At 38.0% G+C, this 21,916-nt stretch overlaps 1 protein-coding gene across 2 annotated transcripts in view; it reads left to right on the top strand.

Moving 5' to 3' along the window:
* Positions 1–3,956: 3,956 nt before the first annotated feature.
* The window catches only part of LOC103708188 (protein unc-13 homolog), a 42,540-nt gene continuing 24,580 nt past the window's right edge, over positions 3,957–21,916 (top strand). The window contains exons 1-13 of one of the 2 annotated variants that reach the window (XM_008793008.3): positions 3,957–4,057; positions 5,269–5,322; positions 5,394–5,569; positions 5,661–5,725; positions 7,234–7,519; positions 13,597–13,663; positions 13,797–13,950; positions 15,013–15,180; positions 15,267–15,377; positions 16,566–16,775; positions 16,886–16,987; positions 19,751–19,969; positions 21,641–21,715. In XM_008793008.3, coding sequence (XP_008791230.2) covers positions 5,315–5,322; positions 5,394–5,569; positions 5,661–5,725; positions 7,234–7,519; positions 13,597–13,663; positions 13,797–13,950; positions 15,013–15,180; positions 15,267–15,377; positions 16,566–16,775; positions 16,886–16,987; positions 19,751–19,969; positions 21,641–21,715 — 1,641 coding nt within the window. In that variant the 5' untranslated portion in view covers positions 3,957–4,057; positions 5,269–5,314. Of the gene's footprint in view, positions 4,058–5,235; positions 5,323–5,393; positions 5,570–5,660; positions 5,726–7,233; positions 7,520–13,596; positions 13,664–13,796; positions 13,951–15,012; positions 15,181–15,266; positions 15,378–16,565; positions 16,776–16,885; positions 16,988–19,750; positions 19,970–21,640; positions 21,716–21,916 lie in introns of both variants that reach the window. The other variant, XM_008793007.3, reaches the window with a different exon arrangement.

Genomic DNA, 21,916 nt, shown 5'->3' with positions numbered 1-21,916 from the left:
AATTGATTTTTTTTTTTCTTTTATAAGGCATGGCCGAGCAGTTGGCCAGCGCATGGATGGCCCTCGCCTTTTCTTATGTTCTCAGATATGGCAGGCTTCGCTGTCCTCCAAATTCCGAAGAGCCCAACTTTTCTATACCGAAGAATATTTTATTGTCTCCGGCCAATCGGAATTACGCCATATGTATCCGGGCGATTCTTTATGGGTTTCCGGATAACTACAAATCCCTCAACCCAAGCCACGTGAGCCATCGAAGTTGACGATCAAATCAAGTGCTGCTGGATTTTACGCTGGCGTCGTTGGCGTTACCAAACCCATTCCTATCATCAGTTACAAATTGGAATATATATATATATATATATATATACACCTTCACACATCATCCAAGTGCGTTGAAGTAGATATGTCCACTTACAGCTTCGGTCATACACTTGCTCTCCGCTAAAGCTTCTATAAATGAGTCGAGTTGATCCGTGACCCAGCTTGATCCGGTCCGAACGAAATATTAAGTCTAGGTTCTGAATTTAGATCGGTTCTGAATTTTATAAATTTTGATCTGACTTGATTCGTATACTTTATGGGATAGGCAGAGAAAGACAACGTATGAGTGAGAAAAGTGAGGCAAGTAGGATAAAAGAAAGTGAGACTATGCGTGGTTTGCAAGTGGCAACCCTAACCTAGTTGTGATAGAAAAAATCTCTAAAGATCTTTTCTCATCTTGACAAGATCTGACCCCGCAATTTGGCGCTTTCTCCTTTTTCCCTCTATCAATCCCTCCCTTCCATGCCTTTAGAGTTTTTCTAAGTAGATTCTTAGCCTTCGCCCACTCCTTCCTCCTTTTTAAAATTACGAGGGGCAAGTTACAACCCTATCCAAGCCTGGCCCAAAATTTTTATGGGCTACGGGGTGGTCCTAAGCCCAATTTCTTTTAAAAACATCAGCCTGAACCCAATTAGGTCGGTCCGAAGGACTAAGGATTATCCCGGCCCAAGACCTAGTCGAATTAGCAAAAAGCAAAATTTCTTTGCAACCGACTCCTGCCACCAGGAATGGTTCCGGTGGACTTCCCTCCCACACAGGATAATCAAACCTCTATTACTTCAAGGAACTTGTTGTTGGAAACTGAACCCGGAGGCGACCGGTCTGCTGGGAAGAAGGAGCTCCGGCGAGAACTGGCGGGCGGCGATCCGTCAACAGGCGGCGTCCTCCGCAAGTGGCCTGCAAAAAGCCGGTGGCCGGGGTTTCCAGCGCTGGCCCTCCGATGGCTAAATCAGAGGGGGCAAGTGAATTCAAAAGTGGGAGGGGAGAAAAAATATCACCCCGACTTCAGAGTCCAATCCCCCTTTTTATAGGGAGATATATGATTACCGGTGATATGACGGGGCGAAATTACCGTATGGTTGAGCATGTCGTCGGAATTAATGCACGATTGTATGTATTAATGGCTTGCCGTGTGAGATCAGGTCGGAACCAGGGAGCTGTCATGACGGATCGGACGTAACCGAGCTGAGTTGCCGTGAAGAGCATGGGGTTCGTGGATAACAGGAGTCGCGTGCATTAATTATTGAGGGAGCCGAGGGCCTGCAGAGACCATGTGCATTAATTGTTGAGCGAGCCGAGGGTCTGCATGGACCATGCTCATTAATGGTTGAGTAAGCCAGAAGTCTGCAGAGGTCATGCGCGTTAATTGTTAGCGGCGGTGATAGGGTATGGCTTCTGGTTAAGCTTTAGAAGGATGTGACCGTGGTGGATGGGCGGCGAGGTCGGGCTTCCGAGGTTGGCGAACTCCGAGGTCATGCGCCTGGTCGGGCATCAGGCCGGGCGTCCGAGGTAGGGTGCTTAGACCGAAGTTGCGTGTCAGGTCGGGCGCCTTCAGTTCGGCTGCCCTCAGGTCGGACACTTAGAGGTCGGACGTTCTCAGGTCGGGCGCCGGCAGCCGGTTCACTGGCCTTGGGGCTGTTTATTTTCCCCCAACAGAACTGACTGATTGTTGTTATAATTAATCTAGTTCTCAAATTTCCTTTGATTAATCTGACAACTGACACTTAGATATATGTACAAAAGCTTCTAAAAGTCATGAAATACCAAGAACAGCTATCTTCAAATCATAACGAGCACAAGAGTGTCCAGAATTAATTCCATCACTTCCATATTTCTTAACTACGCGATAAACCAATGTGCTTCTCAAGCACCGCTCCTGCCTTTAGCGCCAGAGTAAAGGTATCAGGCGTCGCAGGCGTGCGTCTCACAGCCTTCACTCCGAGTGGAGTGAAGGTTACCTCGAGAATGGACTCTGCATCAAGTTTGGAAGTTTCATAGTAGGAAAAAGGTATCAGGTATGCAAAATAAGATGGATATATTGTAATTTCTCAAAATAAGAACGGATCTCGTGGCTTCAGCCATATGGTCAATTACCAGAACAAAAAAAAGTGATATTAATGTCTTCAAGAGGCTGAAAACATTAAAGTACAATTTAGATAGGAGCTAAGAAGATGAAGAAAGATATTATAAGCCAGTAGAAATAGCATTCAACCTGGGAATTTATCTTCTGATACTAATTAGTCTCATACTCCTTCCCTAGAACAGTCGTTAGCAGTGCTTCAGACCTATAGTACAAGAAAGCACCAGAAACTGTCAAACCGTCAATGTAGCTCCATGAAGCCACTGCAACTCCTGTCCAAAAATTTGATGACTGCTGATATAATCCGCTGAAACACTCATCATCAGAAACACATTTAATAAGAAATTATGAAGTCAACATACACAAGCTATGCCAATTCCATCAACTAATGATAGACCTTGATTTAATATAAAGTGCCTAAGAACTTCCTTCGGTTAATGAAATCAACATTAATGACAAATTGATAAAGCAAATCTCCATATTTTTAAAATAATGATATAAAACTGAACATCTGTAGTCTAATGATATAAACATTAAGGTACAGATCTTTAAGCCCGGAAAGGAGGAGATTAGGAGAGCCCTCACTAGCCTTAGAAATGGATCGGGAATGGAAAATGGAATTGATCATTGGGGGAGAGAATAGACCAAATAAGAGTAATGAGAAGCCACTTGTGATTAGTGATTTAGCGCCTAGCTGCCCACGGGCCTGATCAGCCCATTTTGAATCCGACTGGGTTCGCGCCTGCATTTAGGCCTCATCCAAGATCGAACTTGGATCGGACCAATGATATACTCGAGCCCGATCCAAAAAAAAAAAAAACGGGCTCTATAATTTAACCCAAATCTGGCCTAAAAATGTTTGAGCCTAGACCGCAGCCCAGCCTAAGGTCGGCCTGACGTGATGGGCTTCAGTCTGGTCCAAGCCCATTTTCAGCCTTATGCCTACCTATCACCCCTCGTAGGTTGACTCCTACTCCCCCTTCTTCTGCTGCATCCCCTCTATCTCTCTCTCTAGCCCAACCTGCTAAACTGTATGCCCCGTTTTGACTAAGAGGGGTTGATCCTACTTTTTGCAACTTATACCCGCTCCACCCTTCTAAGTTAACTCTAACTTGAATCGAACTACTGGCCCTTGTCTCAGGTGGCAAGGGATGGCACCATTTGCACAAACTATGGGTGGTTAGTTGACTAGTGTATTATTAGTCCTTGCACACTTTTCATTTAATCTGTTTGGATTCATTTTTTTGATCTGGATCCAAACCCTAATCATCAATCTCTCAGACGTGGGCCTGTCCAAAGCTAATACATTACATTCTCAGATGTGGGCTTGGCCTGAGGTTCGCATGCGGATGTGGGCGGCGGCGGCATATTGCGGGCTTGAGAAGGCCCAAACAACACTTTATCGCTATGCGCGTGGGCTTAACGCGTCACTACTCGACGGCCCAGGCCTTCCCAATCTGGTCCCCTCCCTTTCTTGGCCCGAACCAGAAAGCACGTGGGGGCGTACGTGCAGCCCCGCTGCTTTAAAATTAAACGCCGCTAGTATAGTCGGTGGAAAGAGGGAGAAAAAAAAGATATCCTGCTGACCGCTGCGTGTTCATACAGCTCGGACCCAGGTCCAAGCAGCGGGATCGGGAAGGAAATCTCCACTTCCAGGTCGCTTCCTCCTTCCTCTCTCCCTCTCTCACATCTCTTCTTTCTTGCGAACCCTACGTCCGGAGCTAATGTGTTAGGTTTTGGGCATTCTTCGCCAAGAGAATGGGGGCTTTGGCGATTTTCGACGGGTTTAACTGCATCAAGTTTCTTGCCTTTTTTCCTCCTTTCTTCTTCTAATGCTTCGTCGTTCTTGATTTGTTCAAAAGTTGAAATTCTTAGGGTTTCTTGATTTCTGGTATGCGATTTGGCTGGGTTATTTCAGGCTTATGTGGACGTTCTTTGATTTCTATGATGCTAATGCGGCTCCAATTGTGCAAGATCCGAACCTTCCCCCCCTTTTTTTTCTTGTCCATCTCTTGTCCGGTCGTTTTCTGTCGCGTTTTACTATTCAAGAATTGGATGTTTAAGGGGTTTATGCGAGTTATCTGTTTCTTGGATTTCTCCCGTCCTATTTCTCCAAAAAGAAAACATGTCTCTTGAATTTGAGAAGGGATGCATCTTGGTTCTTGAGTTCAGCTCTTGGGATTTCTTTGAACTGCTTTATTTGTTGCTTGCGTGAATTGTTGCTGCTGCATTACAGGAGATCTTGTGGCCGAAATGAGTTTTGTTGTTTGATATCCAACTTTTTCTGGTGCTCATCCGATACAGTTGTGCAACTTAATCTCACCTTTAAGGATTTCTTGCAAATAGTTCGTTATAAAAATAAGATGGAAATTGAAATTATTTTGTTTGTGTTACTGTTTCTGATTGTTGAGATGTAATTGCTACTTTCTATTGAATTCGTCTACCAATGTACTGTAATTTCTACTTTCAAGCAAATTTCTTCCACTAATCTAGTGTAAGTTCCACCCGCTTGTGATTTATGGGTGCAAAAGGGAAAAAGAATATCAGCAGGTTGCAGTACAATCTGTTGATTCATCCAATCTACAAATGTAGAATTTTGACATGGTAGGCCACTAGGGGTCAATTGAGAATAGGACAGGAGTGCCGCCATACTGAGTTGAACACAGGATATCTTCATAGAGGAGAGCTGTGCCGAACGGCCAAGATAAGTCTGGTTGGCCAGGGTCAATTAGATTTGTAGTTTGTGTTTAGCCTGAATTGTGATTGATTCTTATTTTGCTAAAGCGAAAATTCACCAATTTCCCCTCTACTATTTTACTTTTTTCTTGATACAGTTCATCTAAATTGAAGAATTCTGGTGATTGCAGTACTGTTTCGAACAGATCTATTGGAACCTCATAGCTTCCGCACTCCATGGAAGAGTAATTCATCCTTCATAATTTTTTTTTTTATGCTTTGTCAGATTGAATCTAAGTCTTGCCAATGCTTTCAGGGAAAATATTCTGGATCTTCTCCAACGATATCGCCGCGATCGACATGTACTTCTTAATTTTATCCTTTCTGGTAGCTTGATCAAGAAAGTTGTAATGCCACCAGGTGCAGTTTCCTTGGATGATGTTGACATAGATCAAGTCAGCATTGACTATGTTCTTAACTGTGCTAAGAAAGGTAGTGAATCCTAATTGTTTTTCTCCATAAACCTCACAAAACAATACCAATTCCATTTAAAGTAAGACTAGAGGAGCATTTGGTGATGTAGGTGAAACACTTGATTTGTCGGAAGCCATTAGACTTTATCACGACAGCCTTGATTATCCTTCAATGGTAAGCTGTTAGATTATTTTGCATAACTTCTTGATCGTAAGCTTGAAGAACGCTTTGGATTTCTTTCACATGTCAAGGCTACTAACCATATTTTTATGCTACTTCCCAGCTCCCTAGGACATAACTTAAGCTTAACAACCATTTAAGAAAATATTGCTGTCAGTTATTTGGTTTGATCTGTGGTAATTTGAGTCTTACAATTGTTTAAGTTAAATGCAACAAAATGGTTCATGACTTACTATAAATTGTTTTAAAATTCTGTTTATCTTTTCATCTAAATTTATTATTTCATCTTGGTTATGCTATCATAGTTTTTTGTATGTTATTTTTTTTTGCCATAAAATTTAGTGCGCGGAATATTGATAGTAAAATAACTCCATTTTGGGCAATGAAATAGACGAGCAAGTCTGCAGCATCTGATTCACCAAGAAAAGCAGAAACATTGGTTGCCGAAAACGAGAGAAGAAATAGACGCCGATACAGCAGGTTCAGTACAATGAGAGAAGAAAGATGATGCTAAGCTCAGGAACTAGGGCGCAAAGTCATATCCTTTCTCTTTTCGTTGTGTGCATCTTCCTATTCATCTGTGGTTGGTAGAACTATAGGACTCCCATTAACTCATCCGCTTAGTTATTCAAATAGGCCCTCCCTCTAGCTCACCAATGGTGGTTCACTTAATCCCCTGGACTTCCTAGGTAAGCAAGTGCTCTGCTGCCTACACTTTTTACAGAGATTTAATCTAGTTTGGTAGGGACTCGAACTTTTTGGTTACACATATCAAGACAATTGCAATGGTCTTTTTTCTCAAGGAACTTCACTGTATGTTAAAAGTAACTTGCAAAGAATGTTGATCTGGTCAGCAAAGAACTAACCCTAGTTGCCTTGTGTAATCTTGACATTGTTGATTAGTCCCTCGAAAATTGGATAAAAAAGTTTATTGTTTAGTTTTTGTCAAAACTGAGGTTAGACAAGTGAACAAGATGTCGGAATATTTATATGCTTTTAAGAGATGGCATGATATAGCAAAAAAGGAGCCTAATGTGATAACAGAATTTTTCCATGCATCCCTACCCCCCCTCCCTTTCTGCAGGGCATCCCTCCCCACCTCCCTCTGCCTCCCTAATGAACAGAAGGCAGCATTAAATGAAACATAGAAGCTGGCATCTAGAACTTTCCAGGTTGAAAAATTTCAAGAAATTATAAAATTTCGTGACCGTAATCCTATTTCAATTTTTCATAGAGTCGAGTAACACTTCACATTTCACATTGATTTATGATACTATTGTTCTTATAACCTGTCCTTGTCGTTTATACATGCAGTTTCAGCTAGCCGTACTGTATATCTGATCAGCATCTAAATACTGAACTCGTAATTATCCTTTATGAGAAAATAATTGATCCATTGTCCATACAAATTATTCTGTATCTGTTCTTCCACATCTTTTGTTGGATGATAATGCACAGGGTATCAATGATTATTAACATGCTTTTCAAATATCTTTTATCAGAGCAATACAGGGTCTATAGAAGAGTTCTTTTTGGCTACAAAACCTGAATCTTCAGGGCCATCACCAACACGGATGCCACCACCAGTACCTGTCACCACACCATTACCCATTTTGACAAGTTTGTCAAAGTCACAGTCATTTCAATCTTCACATGAGCAGGAATTAACTGTAGATGATATTGAAGATTTTGAAGATGATGAAGAAGAGGTTGATAACTTCATAATTGCCAGAAGGCAACCAAACAATGCTAGCAGCTTTTTATTGCGATTGCCATCATTTTCTACAGGTAAATATGAATAGAAATCTTGAATCTATGTTATGTTTGATGGATTTGTACCAGTTTGAAACTAACACATCTGACAGGACTTGTGTGAAAAAATTGCTAAAAAGAGACTTTTCTCCTATGCAATATATGGGTGGGCATCTCATGCCCTTTTTTTATTATTATTTAAAGATCTTTTTTAGGCATTGGGCCACACAATGGGATAGTCTTCTCCTAGTACTCCTAAACACTCCAACCTTGATGAAGGCTGGATTCAATCTCGTCTCTTGTACAACCAGTCAACAACCAAGAGACTTTACCAGTGGGCTAAACTAGCTCCTCATTTGAAACTGTTGCTGTTTATGATGAACCAACTATCTAATTAGTTTGAGAGTTAGAGTTGGCTATAGGCAATCCATATCATCTAGGGCCTTCATAAGCCCAAAAATAGATTTAGAAAACACAATCTTATAGCTACGCTACTAGAGTTGTATTATCAAATGAATAGATATTCTAATGGTACATGATACCACAGGAAAGTTAATTGATTCAACTGCAATATTAGGTCTTTCTCTCAATTGCCTTGACAGACAAATTGACATGCTTCTCATTTTCACCATTGGAAGAATAAACAAGTGAGAACAAAGGAAAGAGGGGTAAAAGGTGGACATGAGTTTAAATTAGCACCTCATGGATCTAACCAATTAATATTTTTCTGCTTTTTTACATTTAGTTGTTCAACAATAACTAATGGAGAGATAATTGTTCCATCAAAAAAAAAAAGTTGAGGCTTCCAAGTAATCAAAACTATAAAACTATGTTTGATTACAAATTAGAACTATGATGTACTTCCAGATAAATTGATGGTGCTCCCACTATAAAGTGTTTGTTTGTTGATATCCTAATTTGATATAAATCACCCAGATTTTCTTAAAGATCAGTGGTTAGACTGAAGGCACACATGATGGAATTTTTGGTTCAACAAATTATATTGAATTATTATTGATGGAGACCAAGGGAACAATTGACCAACTTGGATTGTTTGATCTCAAATTAGGAAATCATTTCTTGTTCATAAAGTGGAATGTCAACTTATACATAATCATTTACTCACGAAAAGCCTTTTTCTTTTTTGACTAGCTGATTGTACTGAAAGTTTGTTATTGTCCACTAGTTATGGCAACATGGGTTTGTATAGTTAAGGATAATCTAGTAATTTTTGTTTTTGGTTTTTTAATCTGTGTTCTGATATCAAACCCAACAATTGGTGAATTTTTTTAGAATTTTTTTTGAAGTGTTGTTTTAAGTAATATTAATGTCTGATAGTCCATTTTAGGTATTTTTTGGTTGGGAGGCCCAAACTTTTTGTGATTAAGTTTTGGAAAGTTAGGTGCTTTTATACATCAATTTCCAGATGGATTTATATTCCTCATCTTGTTTCTTTATTTTCTTCTTAGCTGTTTGAGACTCTCTTCAGGAAAGGGCTAGTCTTGAGTCATAATAGGAAATTTTACTTGTCTACTTAGGCAGAGGTTTTGTTCAAATCCTTTTGTAATTTTTCTCAAGGTCACGAGGAACTGCTAAGGCCTTGTATAAGTTCCATTCCCCAAATTTAGAATAAATCCTGGATAATTCAATAAAAGTTAGAGGTTTTGATTTTCTTCTCCCGCGACGCGATTCCATGACTTGGAGGTCAAATTCCTTCACTCTTAGGTTCGATGTCTATATATTTTGTTTGTGCGATGTTGTCTCTTTCTAATATCTTTCTTGCAGCTTCCTTAAAACTTATATCTTATTTTCTTCTTCTTTGTGTTTCAAGCCACCCTTATATAAACCTTTTAGAACATCATCAAACCCATAATCCGTAATTTGTTTTGCCTCTATGACATTTTACCATCCATTTCTATCGTCTTTGCTCAAAATTTCATGTCTACTTAAAAACTAAATCTCAGGCTATTTTTAATTTCAGGCATACATAATATTTTCCTTATCTCTTAAGTCAAACCTTGAAATTAAACTGCAAGCATTTAAATTCTGAGCAAAGACTTACCTGCTATATAAATTTTGCAAGTGGATTCCAACTCAAACGGTACAAGTTGAGGAAAATTTTAGATTCAAAAAGAAAATCCCATAAGTGCAACTTTTGTTATTGCAATTCAAAATCCACATCAAAATCTTTAACATTCTTGTTCCTGGAACCTTCCTACATGATGTTTGGATGTTAAAAGGCTTATTTTTTTTGATCTTCCAGAATCACTCTCACTTTGAATCACATGACAATCTATCTCCATATCTTAAGTCTGGTCTTCATATACTTTGCCACTAAATATACACATCATGGCTTGATTGTCATAAAACATTCTTATGGAGTGACTACCATAATCTTATCCCTTCTAGTGAAGTCTTCAACTATACTACTGCATATGCCATATGTACAGATATAGATAAATGTCCAGTCAACTTCTGCATTGGATTTCTTGTAAACACTATATTTTTTTAATTCTTTCAACTAAAGGAACTTTTTATGTTTATACAACATACCATTTTTCATTTGCTAGAACAATAGTTACAACTAATAAGGGCCGATAAGGAATATCAGAATCCAGAAGAGCAAAAAATTGAAGAAAAAATATCAGATGAGCAAGAGAATGCAGATTGATCCATGTCCAACCTGCTCCACCCTTAATATGAGCGAAGCTCATACCTTTAGTTAGGTTCCATGAGCCTTGATCTTATTTTGATACCAAAAACCTGTGAGCCAACTATGTTGGCTCTAGATCTTGCAAAATTTGGACCAACTTTGCCTGACCTATTTAGACCTGTAACGACTCATCTTGAAATTGCCCGGGACTCTAGGTTTGACCCTTAAATTTATGTCTTTGAAAACTCTCATGAAGCAACCAAGAACCTTGATGGCTTTTCTAGAGAACTGTTATCTACCATGGTCTTCCTTATAAAGGAAGCTGTCTTTTCCAATTAGCTTTCTCTCTGTTTTTTATTTTTATTTTTATTTTTCAGTGAAATAACCCTGCGTTCTTCAGCTACTGTTCTGTTGACTTTAGTTTTATTTTAAAGCTCAACCTTGATAAATGTTATAAACTCCTTAACACGAGTTTTTCCGACAAATACTGGCTGACAAGAATTTTAGGAGGAAAACCTTGCTATTAGTAACTGGGTTTTTCATTCTTCTACTCTGTTGACCATTCAGTGGTATAACATTTTTTTTGATATTTTGTATAAATTGTGATTTAGAATTGTGAATATATTGTCAAGTAATCTCATAATTCTATAAACTAATTGTAGATAAGTCAAGGAACTGTTCTGTTATAAATTTGGAGATCATGGAGCTGGTGCCATGAGACTTTCTATATCATTCTAGTAGATGCAGATTCATGATGGCCATACTACCATCTCAGTTCCTTCTGGTCATTAACCTTTATAAATTAACTTTGAAGTCTCTGTTTACATTCTTTCCTAGATGGAATACTTTATTACTTATCTTATTTTGAACTTCCTTCAATTAATTTCCTCATGAAACCAACACTTCAGTTTAATCTTTTTTTGTTATCTACATATTCTATTAGAATTTCTTATTGCCTATGCTTTATGCAAATTAATTATTTCGTTTATGAAGGAGCATGGTTGCTGATGAACATCCTTGGTGAGTCTACAACAAATTAGACAATAGGTAGTGAAAAGCTGATGTCAGTTACTAAATCATGTAACTAGATCAGCTCTGTGGAAGATATCTCATTTTCATTGTACAACTGAGTGAAATGCACCAGAACTTTAAGATTTGTTTTTTGTCCACAATGCAACTCGCTGGTGCTTTATCAGCTGATCATGAACCAAAATAAAATCTGGAAGCTACTAGTATATATTGCACTCATCCCCAGAAGCACAGACTAAGCTGTCTCTAGATTATTAATTCGAGTTCCACATGCGTTGCCCTCCTGTTAGACCAACAAAAGGCTGCTTACACTAATTTCACGACCACCAGTCATGTAGCTATGTATACCATATCCATTAATGACCTAATTATGGTGGGCTCGTTATTAGCTTTAAAAGACCGCATATTACCAAAATGTAGAAGTTACAAGAAAACAAAAGAAATCTTTTGGAGTATTTTTACAAATTATATAAAATATTTTCTTGGGAGGAATGTTTGAAAATAAATATTTTCATGTTCTTTCTTTAAAGAAAAAATTCTTTCATGTTAAATGGATAAATGGAGATTAGCAAAAATGCAGAAGTCTTCCCAAAAAATCCAGGTCTGTTCTCAATCAGGACTCTTGGGTCATAGACGAATCGATTTTCAGATTCCATCTCTTCCTGGAAATCCCATGAAGAGCTACCCAAATGAATGTAATTTCTATTTCCTTTCTTTTTGTGCTAAAAGGGCTATATGTCATATCATTATCTTTCAGGATATGTTACATCTTTATCCTCCCTAAGGTGGCTTTTTAATACTCTGACAAAAAAGTCCTATATATTTCCAAATAACCATGTTTTCTGCTAAAATTTGCAATTCAGTGTGCAACCTGACAAGCATCTCATTGATTTAACTTCATTTAGCTAATCCATTTCTGAAATCATTATATATTTCCCTTGATGCATTTTCAACAAACCATGGTATTTTTTCCTTTCATTGTACCAGCTGCAAATAAACTTGAAAATTGGTCTTGAAGTCTAGTTTTTGACCTTTAATTATACAGTGCTTGCTTTAATCCATGGAGAATTCTCCCAGCTTTTCCTAGGGAGCTGAGGTTAGCTTCTAATCCCTCTACTGTATAAGCCCTTTATGCTTTCATTTGTTGAAGTAAAATCCATTCCAGCGATTCCATGCACTTATGTTAGAGATCCATCTTTATTGATTTTAAACCATCTATTTTCCAGTCTATTCCATTTTAGAAACTTGTCATTTCTTTCTCTCTTCATCTAATCTGTAAATTCTTATTGCCATTAAACAATGTCTTTTAATCCAATAATGTCTTCATACATGTTATCTCCCAAAACATCTCTTGATTCTCGTGTCTATTACCACTGACATCTGACAGAACTATAGAAAAAGTTTGACAGTAGCTCCATGATAGACATACAATGGACAAATTATTTGTTTTTATTATCAAATTCAAGTTCAATTTCCCATTTTCTAGAACAAACTTCTTGCAATTTCTGCATTTCCTCTTTCCTCCGTGTACAGTGAATCACCCTCATGCCCAGAGGCATGTCCTTTATATTAACTTCCTCTTGGGTAAGATGTCCAAGAAACAAGAAGCTCGACCGCTCGTGTTAGCTTGAACAAAATATAGCTTAATATAACACCAAGATTATGAAGGAAGCAGATTTTCTTATTGTTCTGTGGATATAGAAAGTTGAAATTGTAAAATTTTGTTTTGTGAGGTAGTGAAATTGTAAACTTCTATATCCTCATTAATGTATGCTATCTGTATTGAGGAGGAAAACCAACAGGCTTACCTTTCTCATTCTTTGTATGGAAGATAAACCCAGTCATCCATTATAGAACATGGTCTAATAGATCTTTCCAGAACTATGATAGATAAATTGAGTTTTAATAGTCGCTTATAGCCTATAGGTAGGCCTATTCATTTCTTCTACAGAACTGCAGAGATTACTTTTGGCTATAACACTGCATCATAACTTTGTGATGCTCTGGAGTTGGCCTCGAGAAATGGAATGAAGCCATCAGAGGGAAGCGCCATAAAACTTCGACTTCTCCTATAGAGATTAGTTAATGAATCATTGGGTGGTGAGGCATTAGGTGGGTGAAGAATAGGAGAGATAATAAGATGAAGGAAGTTTGGGAATGCTAGGCTATAAAAAGGAAAAAAGAAGGGTTCAACCAAGTGGGAAGGTCACCAAATAAGATGAATAAAAAAAATAGAGCCAGGGTAGGCAAGAAGGGATACTTAAGTGAAAATTTTTCGTTCGTGCTTTTAGTGTATGTAATTGAAGATGGGTCCTACAAGAGACCTACCATATGGATTAACCATTCCAAGGCTGGGTTTTCACCAAAACCTTGAATTATGAAAGTGAACTGATAGGAATAATAGCTTACATAATGTATTATCTGATTACAGGTATCACAGATGATGATCTTCGGGAAACTGCTTATGAGATCCTTGTTGCTTGTGCTGGAGCTGCAGGGTATGCTTCTGATTTGATGAGCTTCTTGCAAAGCATTTTTTGGTGATCAGAGTTTCATTTATCAGGAGTAAACTTGTAAGTTCTTATAAATTTCAATCCCTTTTTGTGCTTTTGATTTTTCTTTGGTATTTAGTGGTCTCATAGTACCATCGAAAGAAAAGAAGAAAGAGAAGAAGTCCAAATTAATGAGGAAGCTTGCTCGTAGTAAGAGCGAAAATGTCACACCCCAAACTCAGCATGTTCCTGGATTGGTTGGTTTGCTGGAGACATTGCGAGCCCAGCTGGAGGCATGTTTCTTTTCCTTTGCTCTTATCCTATTTGTAGTCATTAGCCAAAATGTTGTCTTAATATCCATTGAAATGCTTGCGTATATCAACACTCATGCGTATATCTTTCTATACATGTAAATGTTAAAATGGACTCTCAAACTACTATATGGAAGAAGAAGCAATGTGATGCCTATTATCAAATCGACCCTTGAATCCTTGTTAATTAGCCATAGTGCTGAAATGGCAATATGCAGATTTTTTTTTTTTGTAATCATGTAGTTGAGTAACCCTACTGTACTTCCATTCTCTAGAGTAGTATAACCTTTGGGGAGTGTTTTTGAATTCTTTGCTTTGCTATGCATGTATAGCATGTTCAGTTTCTTTATTTTAGAGTAGTTGACCCAGTATAACTGAAGGAGAAGATTAAAGATGGGAGTCTCGGCCGGTTCAGCCCGTATCGGACCGGTCCGGTCTCTAAGCGGTCCGGTTCCGCAGTGAAAAGCGGTTCTGGCCCCAATGAGGTCGGAATCGAGTGGTACAGAGCCCTTATTGGCCTGAACCAGCTGGTATAAGAGCGTACCAGACGGAATTGGACCGGTTCTATTCGGTTCGGCCTACGAACCAGATGCTTTAATGCCACTCTGTGGCATTCCACAATGCGCTACAGAAATGCCACTCTGTGGCATCCGGTTCGCCAAAGAGTGGCATTTGCCACAATGCCATGGAGTGGCATTTGCACTCTGTGGCCACAGCGCGCTGCTAGCCGGTTCGGTACCCGTATAAACTGGTCCAAACCGGTACTGTACCGGTCTAGTAGGCGACCGGTACATCATTCCTTGGATGGGACATATGTGAGATATCATGTTTTATGAAGATACCTTAATCCTTGAAAATCTATTATTGCAAAAAGGAAGGCTGTCTATAATATATTAAAAACTTAAGGATCATGGGATTTGTGTTAAGCACGATCATTTATCTCCCAAATAGTTGAAAAAAGGTTTTGATGAGAGTGATTATTGTGTCTCCAAGTGAACGAGATTATATAGTTCCTTTGTTATCTTACTTTGCTTATTTCCACAGATCTCAGAATCATTGGATATTAGAACAAGGAAAGGATTGCTTAATGCTCTTGCCGGAAAAGTGGGGAAACGAATGGACAATCTTTTAGTTCCACTTGAATTGTTGTGTTGTGTTTCAAGAACAGAGTTTTCTGATAAAAAAGCATATCTTCGGTGGCAAAAGAGGCAGGTGAGTATCCACATTCTGTATAACTAAATTCTGATTTATTTATAGTGACATCAGTCTTAACGTTTTAATACTTCATTTCTTCTTAGCTAAATATGCTGGAAGAAGGCCTTATAAATCATCCTGTAGTTGGATTTGGGGAATTAGGGCGCAAAACCATTGAGCTAAGAAACCTTCTGCGAAAGATAGAAGAGTCTGAGGTAACCTCTATTGATCATAGAGCGCACAATAGCATTTTACCTTTACACTTACATAATTGTTGTTATTATTATATTGGTTTCTGTATCTACAGTCACAAGATTCAACAATTTTTCTTGAAAAATGCATGGTGGATGCTCAGCTGAATCCTTCAGCAAATCATAAATTTATGAAAATCATAAACACAAATAGACAGTAAAATTCATGAAAATCATGAAGAATTCACAAATCCAAGAATTGTTGACTAGAGTGAAAACAAGTCCATGGCACAAACACTCCAGTTTTCAGGCACTGAGGCAGGTGTGGGTCTAGGGATGTGTGTACTTGACTTACTGAGATATTATACATAAATACATGCATACAAAGACATTATACATAAATACATGCATACATCCATACATACCTTTGTACATAAATGCATACATACATACATAATCCTACCTTTCCTGTTCTCCTTATCTTCTCCCCTTTTGTCCCATTCTTATCTCCATGTTTCTATTCTTGTCACCCTTTAACACGGCCACATCTTACAATTCTTCATGGCTTCTTGGGTCAGCGTTCACCCTCAAGAAAGCCCTTGAATATTTATTTTTCTTAAAATCCAAACACCAAGTTCACTGGATTCTTACCGAATGCGAAAACTTCCCAACCTTACTGCTTCTAGGTTCTAATTTATATAATTTTTGAATTGATACATGCATCCATGCATGCATGCATACGTACACTCGTAAATACATCCATCCATCGATCCGTACATCCATCCATCAGACCTACATGCATGCATACATAAATAATTCTACATTTCATATTCTCCTGACCTCCTCCCTTTCCCATTCTCATCTCCTCCTCCCTTCTCCCATTCTCATCTCCATGTTTCTCTTCTTCTCACCCTTTTACATGGCCTCATGTCACAATTCTTCATGGCTCCTTGGTTCAACCCACCCTCACAACTTCTTTACCCTCGAGAAAGCCTGTGAATATTTATTTATTTTTTAAAATCCCAACACCAAATTCACTGGTTTTTACCGAATGCCAAAACTACCTGACCTTGCTGAATTGTTCTCAAATCCCAAACTTGTGACTGTGCTACTGTGGTGTCTCTTACTGCTTCTAGATTCTAATTATATAATATCTGAATTGATATTGGCAACTTGCAAATTCATTGCTTATGCTGATAATGTTTTTTCTAGTCTCTTCCGCCATCAGCTGGTGAAATCCAACGTACGGAATGCTTAAGAGCTTTGAGAGAAATTGCTAGTTCACTTGCTGAAAGGCCAGCACGGGGTGATCTAACAGGAGAAGTATGCCATTGGGCTGATGGTTATCCCCTCAATGTCAGGCTGTATGAGAAAATGCTATGCAGTGTTTTTGACATCTTGGATGAGGGGAAGCTTACAGAGGTTGTCATGCTCGTCAATGCACTGATTCTCTAAAAAACTAAGATTATACTTGTGGTTACATTTATCTACTGAAATAGTCAGTTACATCTAATATTATCTTGTAATTGTAGGAGGTGGAAGAAATTCTTGAATTCCTCAAGTCAACTTGGCGAATTCTGGGGATTACAGAAACCATTCATGACACATGCTATGCTTGGGTGCTATTTCGGCAGGTAAATGAAAATAATAAAGCTTGGAAAATACTAAAAAAAGAGTAGAGATGAAGCTCTGTATGTCTACATTACATTTATTGATCTGATAACTAGCTAAATTTCATTGGTAAGAAAAATGCAGTTCTCCATCTTCCTGTATAGCAACCTTTTCAATGCTTTATCCTTTATTTACCTCTCAGGAAAAGAAACTGAAATTATTCTTGTTCTCCTGAACCTTTTGGCTATGGTCAGCTTACTAAGTGTGTTAATATGATTGGTTTACTAAGCTATAATTTTTATGGGGGTTTCTTTCTCCTAAGTTACTATTCTTTTCTTTTATGATGAGACATATGGTGCACACAATTTTCTACTTCAGTGGCATCTTTCACTTGGTGATAAACCTGCTTTAAGATACTGTGTGTACTTGTGATATATGCATAACCTATCTGCACCTGGGTTATTGACTTCTTGTTAATTGCTAAATGGTCTTTTCTTGTTTAGTTTTCTTTCTTTTCTTTTTGCATGTGTGCGCACGTGCATGTGTGCATGGGGTTGTCCATTGAGATATTATTGTTCTTTTTCTTTTCTTTTTTAATAATCAGACTTTATGTGCAGTCCTTTTTTTCTTGATGATACATGTAGCTGATGCTGCTTTGCTTGATCCAATTTGAATTTCAAATTGCACAGATTTCATTCCATATGAATGACATCTTGTCTTTAGGCTAGCTTAGACCTAAGGATCTGCTTTTGGAAGGCCCCATTATAATGATATGTCATTGTATAGTGATATCATTATTTGATTAATAATTCTTAGGCCTAAAGTTCACGAACCGTCATTTTCCTTTAGAAATATGTTGCACATGATCCTGATACTGTGTGCGTGCCCACTTTAACTGTTTAGAATCTTTGATCGCATAGCTAAACCACCCATGGTCTGCTGTGCCGGTACCGGACATCGGATTGGTAGCCCGGCGGCATGGGCTCGCGCCATGCCGTGCCAGGCCTGTATCGACACAGTAGAGGAAGCGGAGGAGAGGGTGAATGAGAGAGGAAAAGAGAGAGAGAGAGGAGGAGAGAGGGACGGCGGATGGCTGGTGCTTGGGTCCCCTGTTTCGTTTGAAACATGGTTCGGCCGCTTTTTAATTTCGCGACTTTTAAGTGAACGAAACAGGAGATCCAGCCACGATCTCCGTCTCCTGCCCGAGCGTCGGCCTCTGACGGCCCTCCGCCACCTTCCGTCGGCCTCCCTCCCTCTTTCTCTTCCTCCCTTCCCCACTCGCTCTCTCTTTTCCTCTCTTTCCTTCTCCTTCTTTTCCTCCGGCAACGGGTTTCGTTTCCGTTGCCGGAACTGTCCCTATTCACTGCCGGGATGGCTCTGTATGATGGGGCGGTTCCGCCGACCCTGAAACCACCCCATTTAATGGGTCAGATCCTTGTGCTTAGGATAACTGAAAAATGAAAATGATGTCCTTGTGAAACAATTTTGACATCTTTGTTCATGGTCAATTGTTTGTGCTTTGATAGTTTGAATGTCATATGATCTTGAACTTATGTATTTACCCAATTTTTCTCCCATTTGAAATTACAATTGATAAATAATAATACTTCTGTAATTTCCAATCTAAAGTTTCTTCATAGAAATGAGCATTGCTTGGATGTCGTCAATAGTATTATTACAAACTTGAAATTTTACTTTCTACTGAAGGCAACCAAATTAATCTTTGGATTGTTTTTATGGATGAGTATGGTCTGGGTATCGCTTTGATTAGATAAGGTCAACTATCTCTTTGATGTGCTTTGCTTTTGATAATATCCCATTTCATATGCATCAAATGGTTTGTTAGACATTTTAGGGCCTATTTTATGGATGAGTATGGTCTGTGTTTTATTTGTTTTTGATACGTCAACTACCTCCGAGGTCTTCCTTTTTCTCCCTTTAGGATTCGGGCCGGCCCACTCCAAAGCTATTTCTGGGCAACTATGAATATAGGCCTAGCCCAGCCTGTATTTCTGTGATTTTGTTGGTTGTACAATCCATGAATCCAATAGGATTTTCAGCCTAATCATCCAAATAGGTCCCTAGACTTGAGATTTTCTTCATCGAACTAATATTTTGTTCATGGCTTATCCATTTATAGACATATGGACCGCAGGTTCCATGTTCGTTTCTTGTAGCAGTGGCTGGCTATTTGACAAAAATGATGTTGAATTTCACTATCTCATACCATTTTTTTTTTCAAATGAACTTTCATATTGCTTCTCTTTTCCCATTATTATGGAGAACTACAACCTAGTAATCTAGGATTTTAGGTTGGCATGTACCAGTAATATTGGATCACACTAGCAAGGTAGGAAAACCGGTATGCCTCTTGTTACCAGCTTTTGCACCAACACGTGGTAAATCACCTCATTTTTTATGTGCTGTAACTGAGAGGCGTACTATGTTTTAATACAGTACCATACTGTTCCAGTGAGCCGTCATCAATATTTCAACCCTGGCAAGTAAGGAACTTGGAGAAAAGAATTGCCTATTTTAAATTTGAGGATAGTCATATGACCTGTCTCAGATAAAAGTTTTGATCCTGTATTCTCATGCTCTTTTCCTCAAGCATTTGTAAGTTGCTCTTTTTTTTTTTCTTGAGATGGAAGTATGCAAATCTTTACATGATAGAGCCATGGCTTTTTCCTGTCATTCTTTTTTCCTTTCAAATACCTCTTTAACCAGTCTTGCTTATGGATGTTTCTGCCAGATAACTGCCTAACCTGAATTTGTTGCCAAAATAGTTTGTTATTACAGGCGAGCAGGAAATCCTGCAATTTGTAATTGAGCAGTTGAGAAAAATTCCGTTGAAGGAACAGCGGGGTCCACAGGAAAGATTACACTTGAAAAGTCTTTCTTGCTCAGTTGAAGGTGAAGATTTCACATTTTTTAGGTCATTCTTATCACCAATTCAGAAATGGGTTGATAAGAAGCTGGAAGACTACCATTTGCACTTCTCAGAGGTTTGTTTAGTGCCTTGTTTAATGGCTGGAGTCTGCTTGCATTTTTTAGTGGCTTTTAACTTTTGGATCTTATCATGTCAAAGACTTATTCTGTATGGATGTTTTAAGCATAACATATGCCAGTTGATTCACAACTATTCCATTTGTCATACATGAAGTTGAAGTGCATGCTGAACTTGCAGGATAGCCATACTGCTTTAGGTGGTATTTTTATGAGTTTTCATCTGCATATTTTGATTTAGATTATCAAAATAGGTAAAGCTAGCTGCCTAGCCTTATGAACCTTGCTCGCTGTGAAAGAGGATGTTGATTGCATACTAATGACAGAAAAGAAAATGTTGCTGCTTTTGTTAATTCATGGTCTATGTGTTCTGTATTCATAATTTTCCATGTTTGGTATATAAAATTTTGTTATGATGAAATAATTCTTTATGTCGAGGAAGAACAATAGCTAAAAACGTGGGCATAAAAGTGAGGGAAAAATGGAAAAGGAAGAAGAATATGCAAGGAAGTTGTAAAAAAAAGTAGTCACAGAAAAGAATTTCAAAGAAAATTGATAAGAAAAAACAAATTATTAATTTCTGTTCAATTGTGATACAGAATGAAGTAAATATATTGGAAGCAAAGGAGAGTAGGCAAGGAAAATCATAAGGGAAAGACTAACAAAGTGGTCTGATTATGAACAGGAAGAAAAAGAACAGGATGAAGGAGGTCAAAATATTTAAAAGAAAATGTATAAGGTGATGAAGAAGAGGAACTGGGTGTGTGTTAGGTTTTTCAGAACTACAGTTAATCTTTGTTGGGGAGTTTCTTCTCATAGATATGCATTACCTATACTAATTCAAACTATGCTGGATGACTAAGTAATTTTATCTGAGCCTCTTTTGTTTTTGATCATGGACGCTATTATGCACATGTTCATTGGAATTATGAGCACTCAAACTGGGTTTACTTTGGAAATAAATTGACAACTTGTTGTTGGTGGTTCTTATATATTCTATTCACTGTTACATACCTCATGTCTCCATCATGTATCATCATATTTCTATTTTTTCATATGCAAGATACTATTTCTTACTTGGACAATCATGTCCAGCTCCTAGAAGTCAGATATATATCTGAATCGGATACATGTCGAACATTGCATAGTTATCAAAATTTATTTAATTTCAGTTTTTAGTAATTCATAGGGAGTTGATTCCTTCATCAATGAGCTCAACCCACTATAATAGCTTTTAAATTAGCTTTTTGTTCATTTCAGAGACTGGTTAAGCATGTACATGTTAAAACGATTTCGCAAATTATCATTTTCCTAAAATGCTCAAGCTAGCTAGGAAGTTCAGGTGAGAAACATTTATATTAAAAGACCACAAAAATAATATCTTTTAATATTTTCTTTTATACCACATTTAAATGTATAATTTAATCAATGCTAATTTTTTTTAACATATCCTCATCTCTCTTTTTTCTCATCTTGCGAAGTTAGACGCTTGGACACATGTCCGTGTCCGATTCTTGTGTCTGTGTCCATGCAACACTATTATCTTATTGAACATGATATTTTTTTGAACTATTTAGTATCTCTGAGGATTTTTTCAAAATCTTCTTTTAGGCTCTTTTAACTTAGTTCTTTTGTTCTCTTATTTTTAATATCTTGCATGGGGCTTGCAGGAACCAGCCGTGATGGCAGAGATGGTGACTGTGGCAATGATCATTCGAAGGATATTACTTGAAGAAAGTGAACAGGTTTTTAGACTTTCCCTTTTTTAATATTACTATTTAGCATAGATATGATTGACGAACTTGCCATAATCATGGAAATTTATCGTACCAGTTCATGCTTTTCATCAACATATTATTTTCCAGGGGAAAGTTTATCTTGCAGCATTGATTAGATAAGAATACAAAAAAAACTATTGAAGTTCAATATACAGCTATAACCTACAG

The sequence above is a fragment of the Phoenix dactylifera genome, chromosome 4 (assembly GCF_009389715.1).
Source record: "Phoenix dactylifera cultivar Barhee BC4 chromosome 4, palm_55x_up_171113_PBpolish2nd_filt_p, whole genome shotgun sequence".
In the NCBI taxonomy this organism is placed as follows: Eukaryota; Viridiplantae; Streptophyta; class Magnoliopsida; order Arecales; family Arecaceae; genus Phoenix; species Phoenix dactylifera.
The sequence above is the reverse complement of the archived record's forward strand: the minus strand, read 5'-3'. Positions and strand labels throughout refer to the sequence as shown.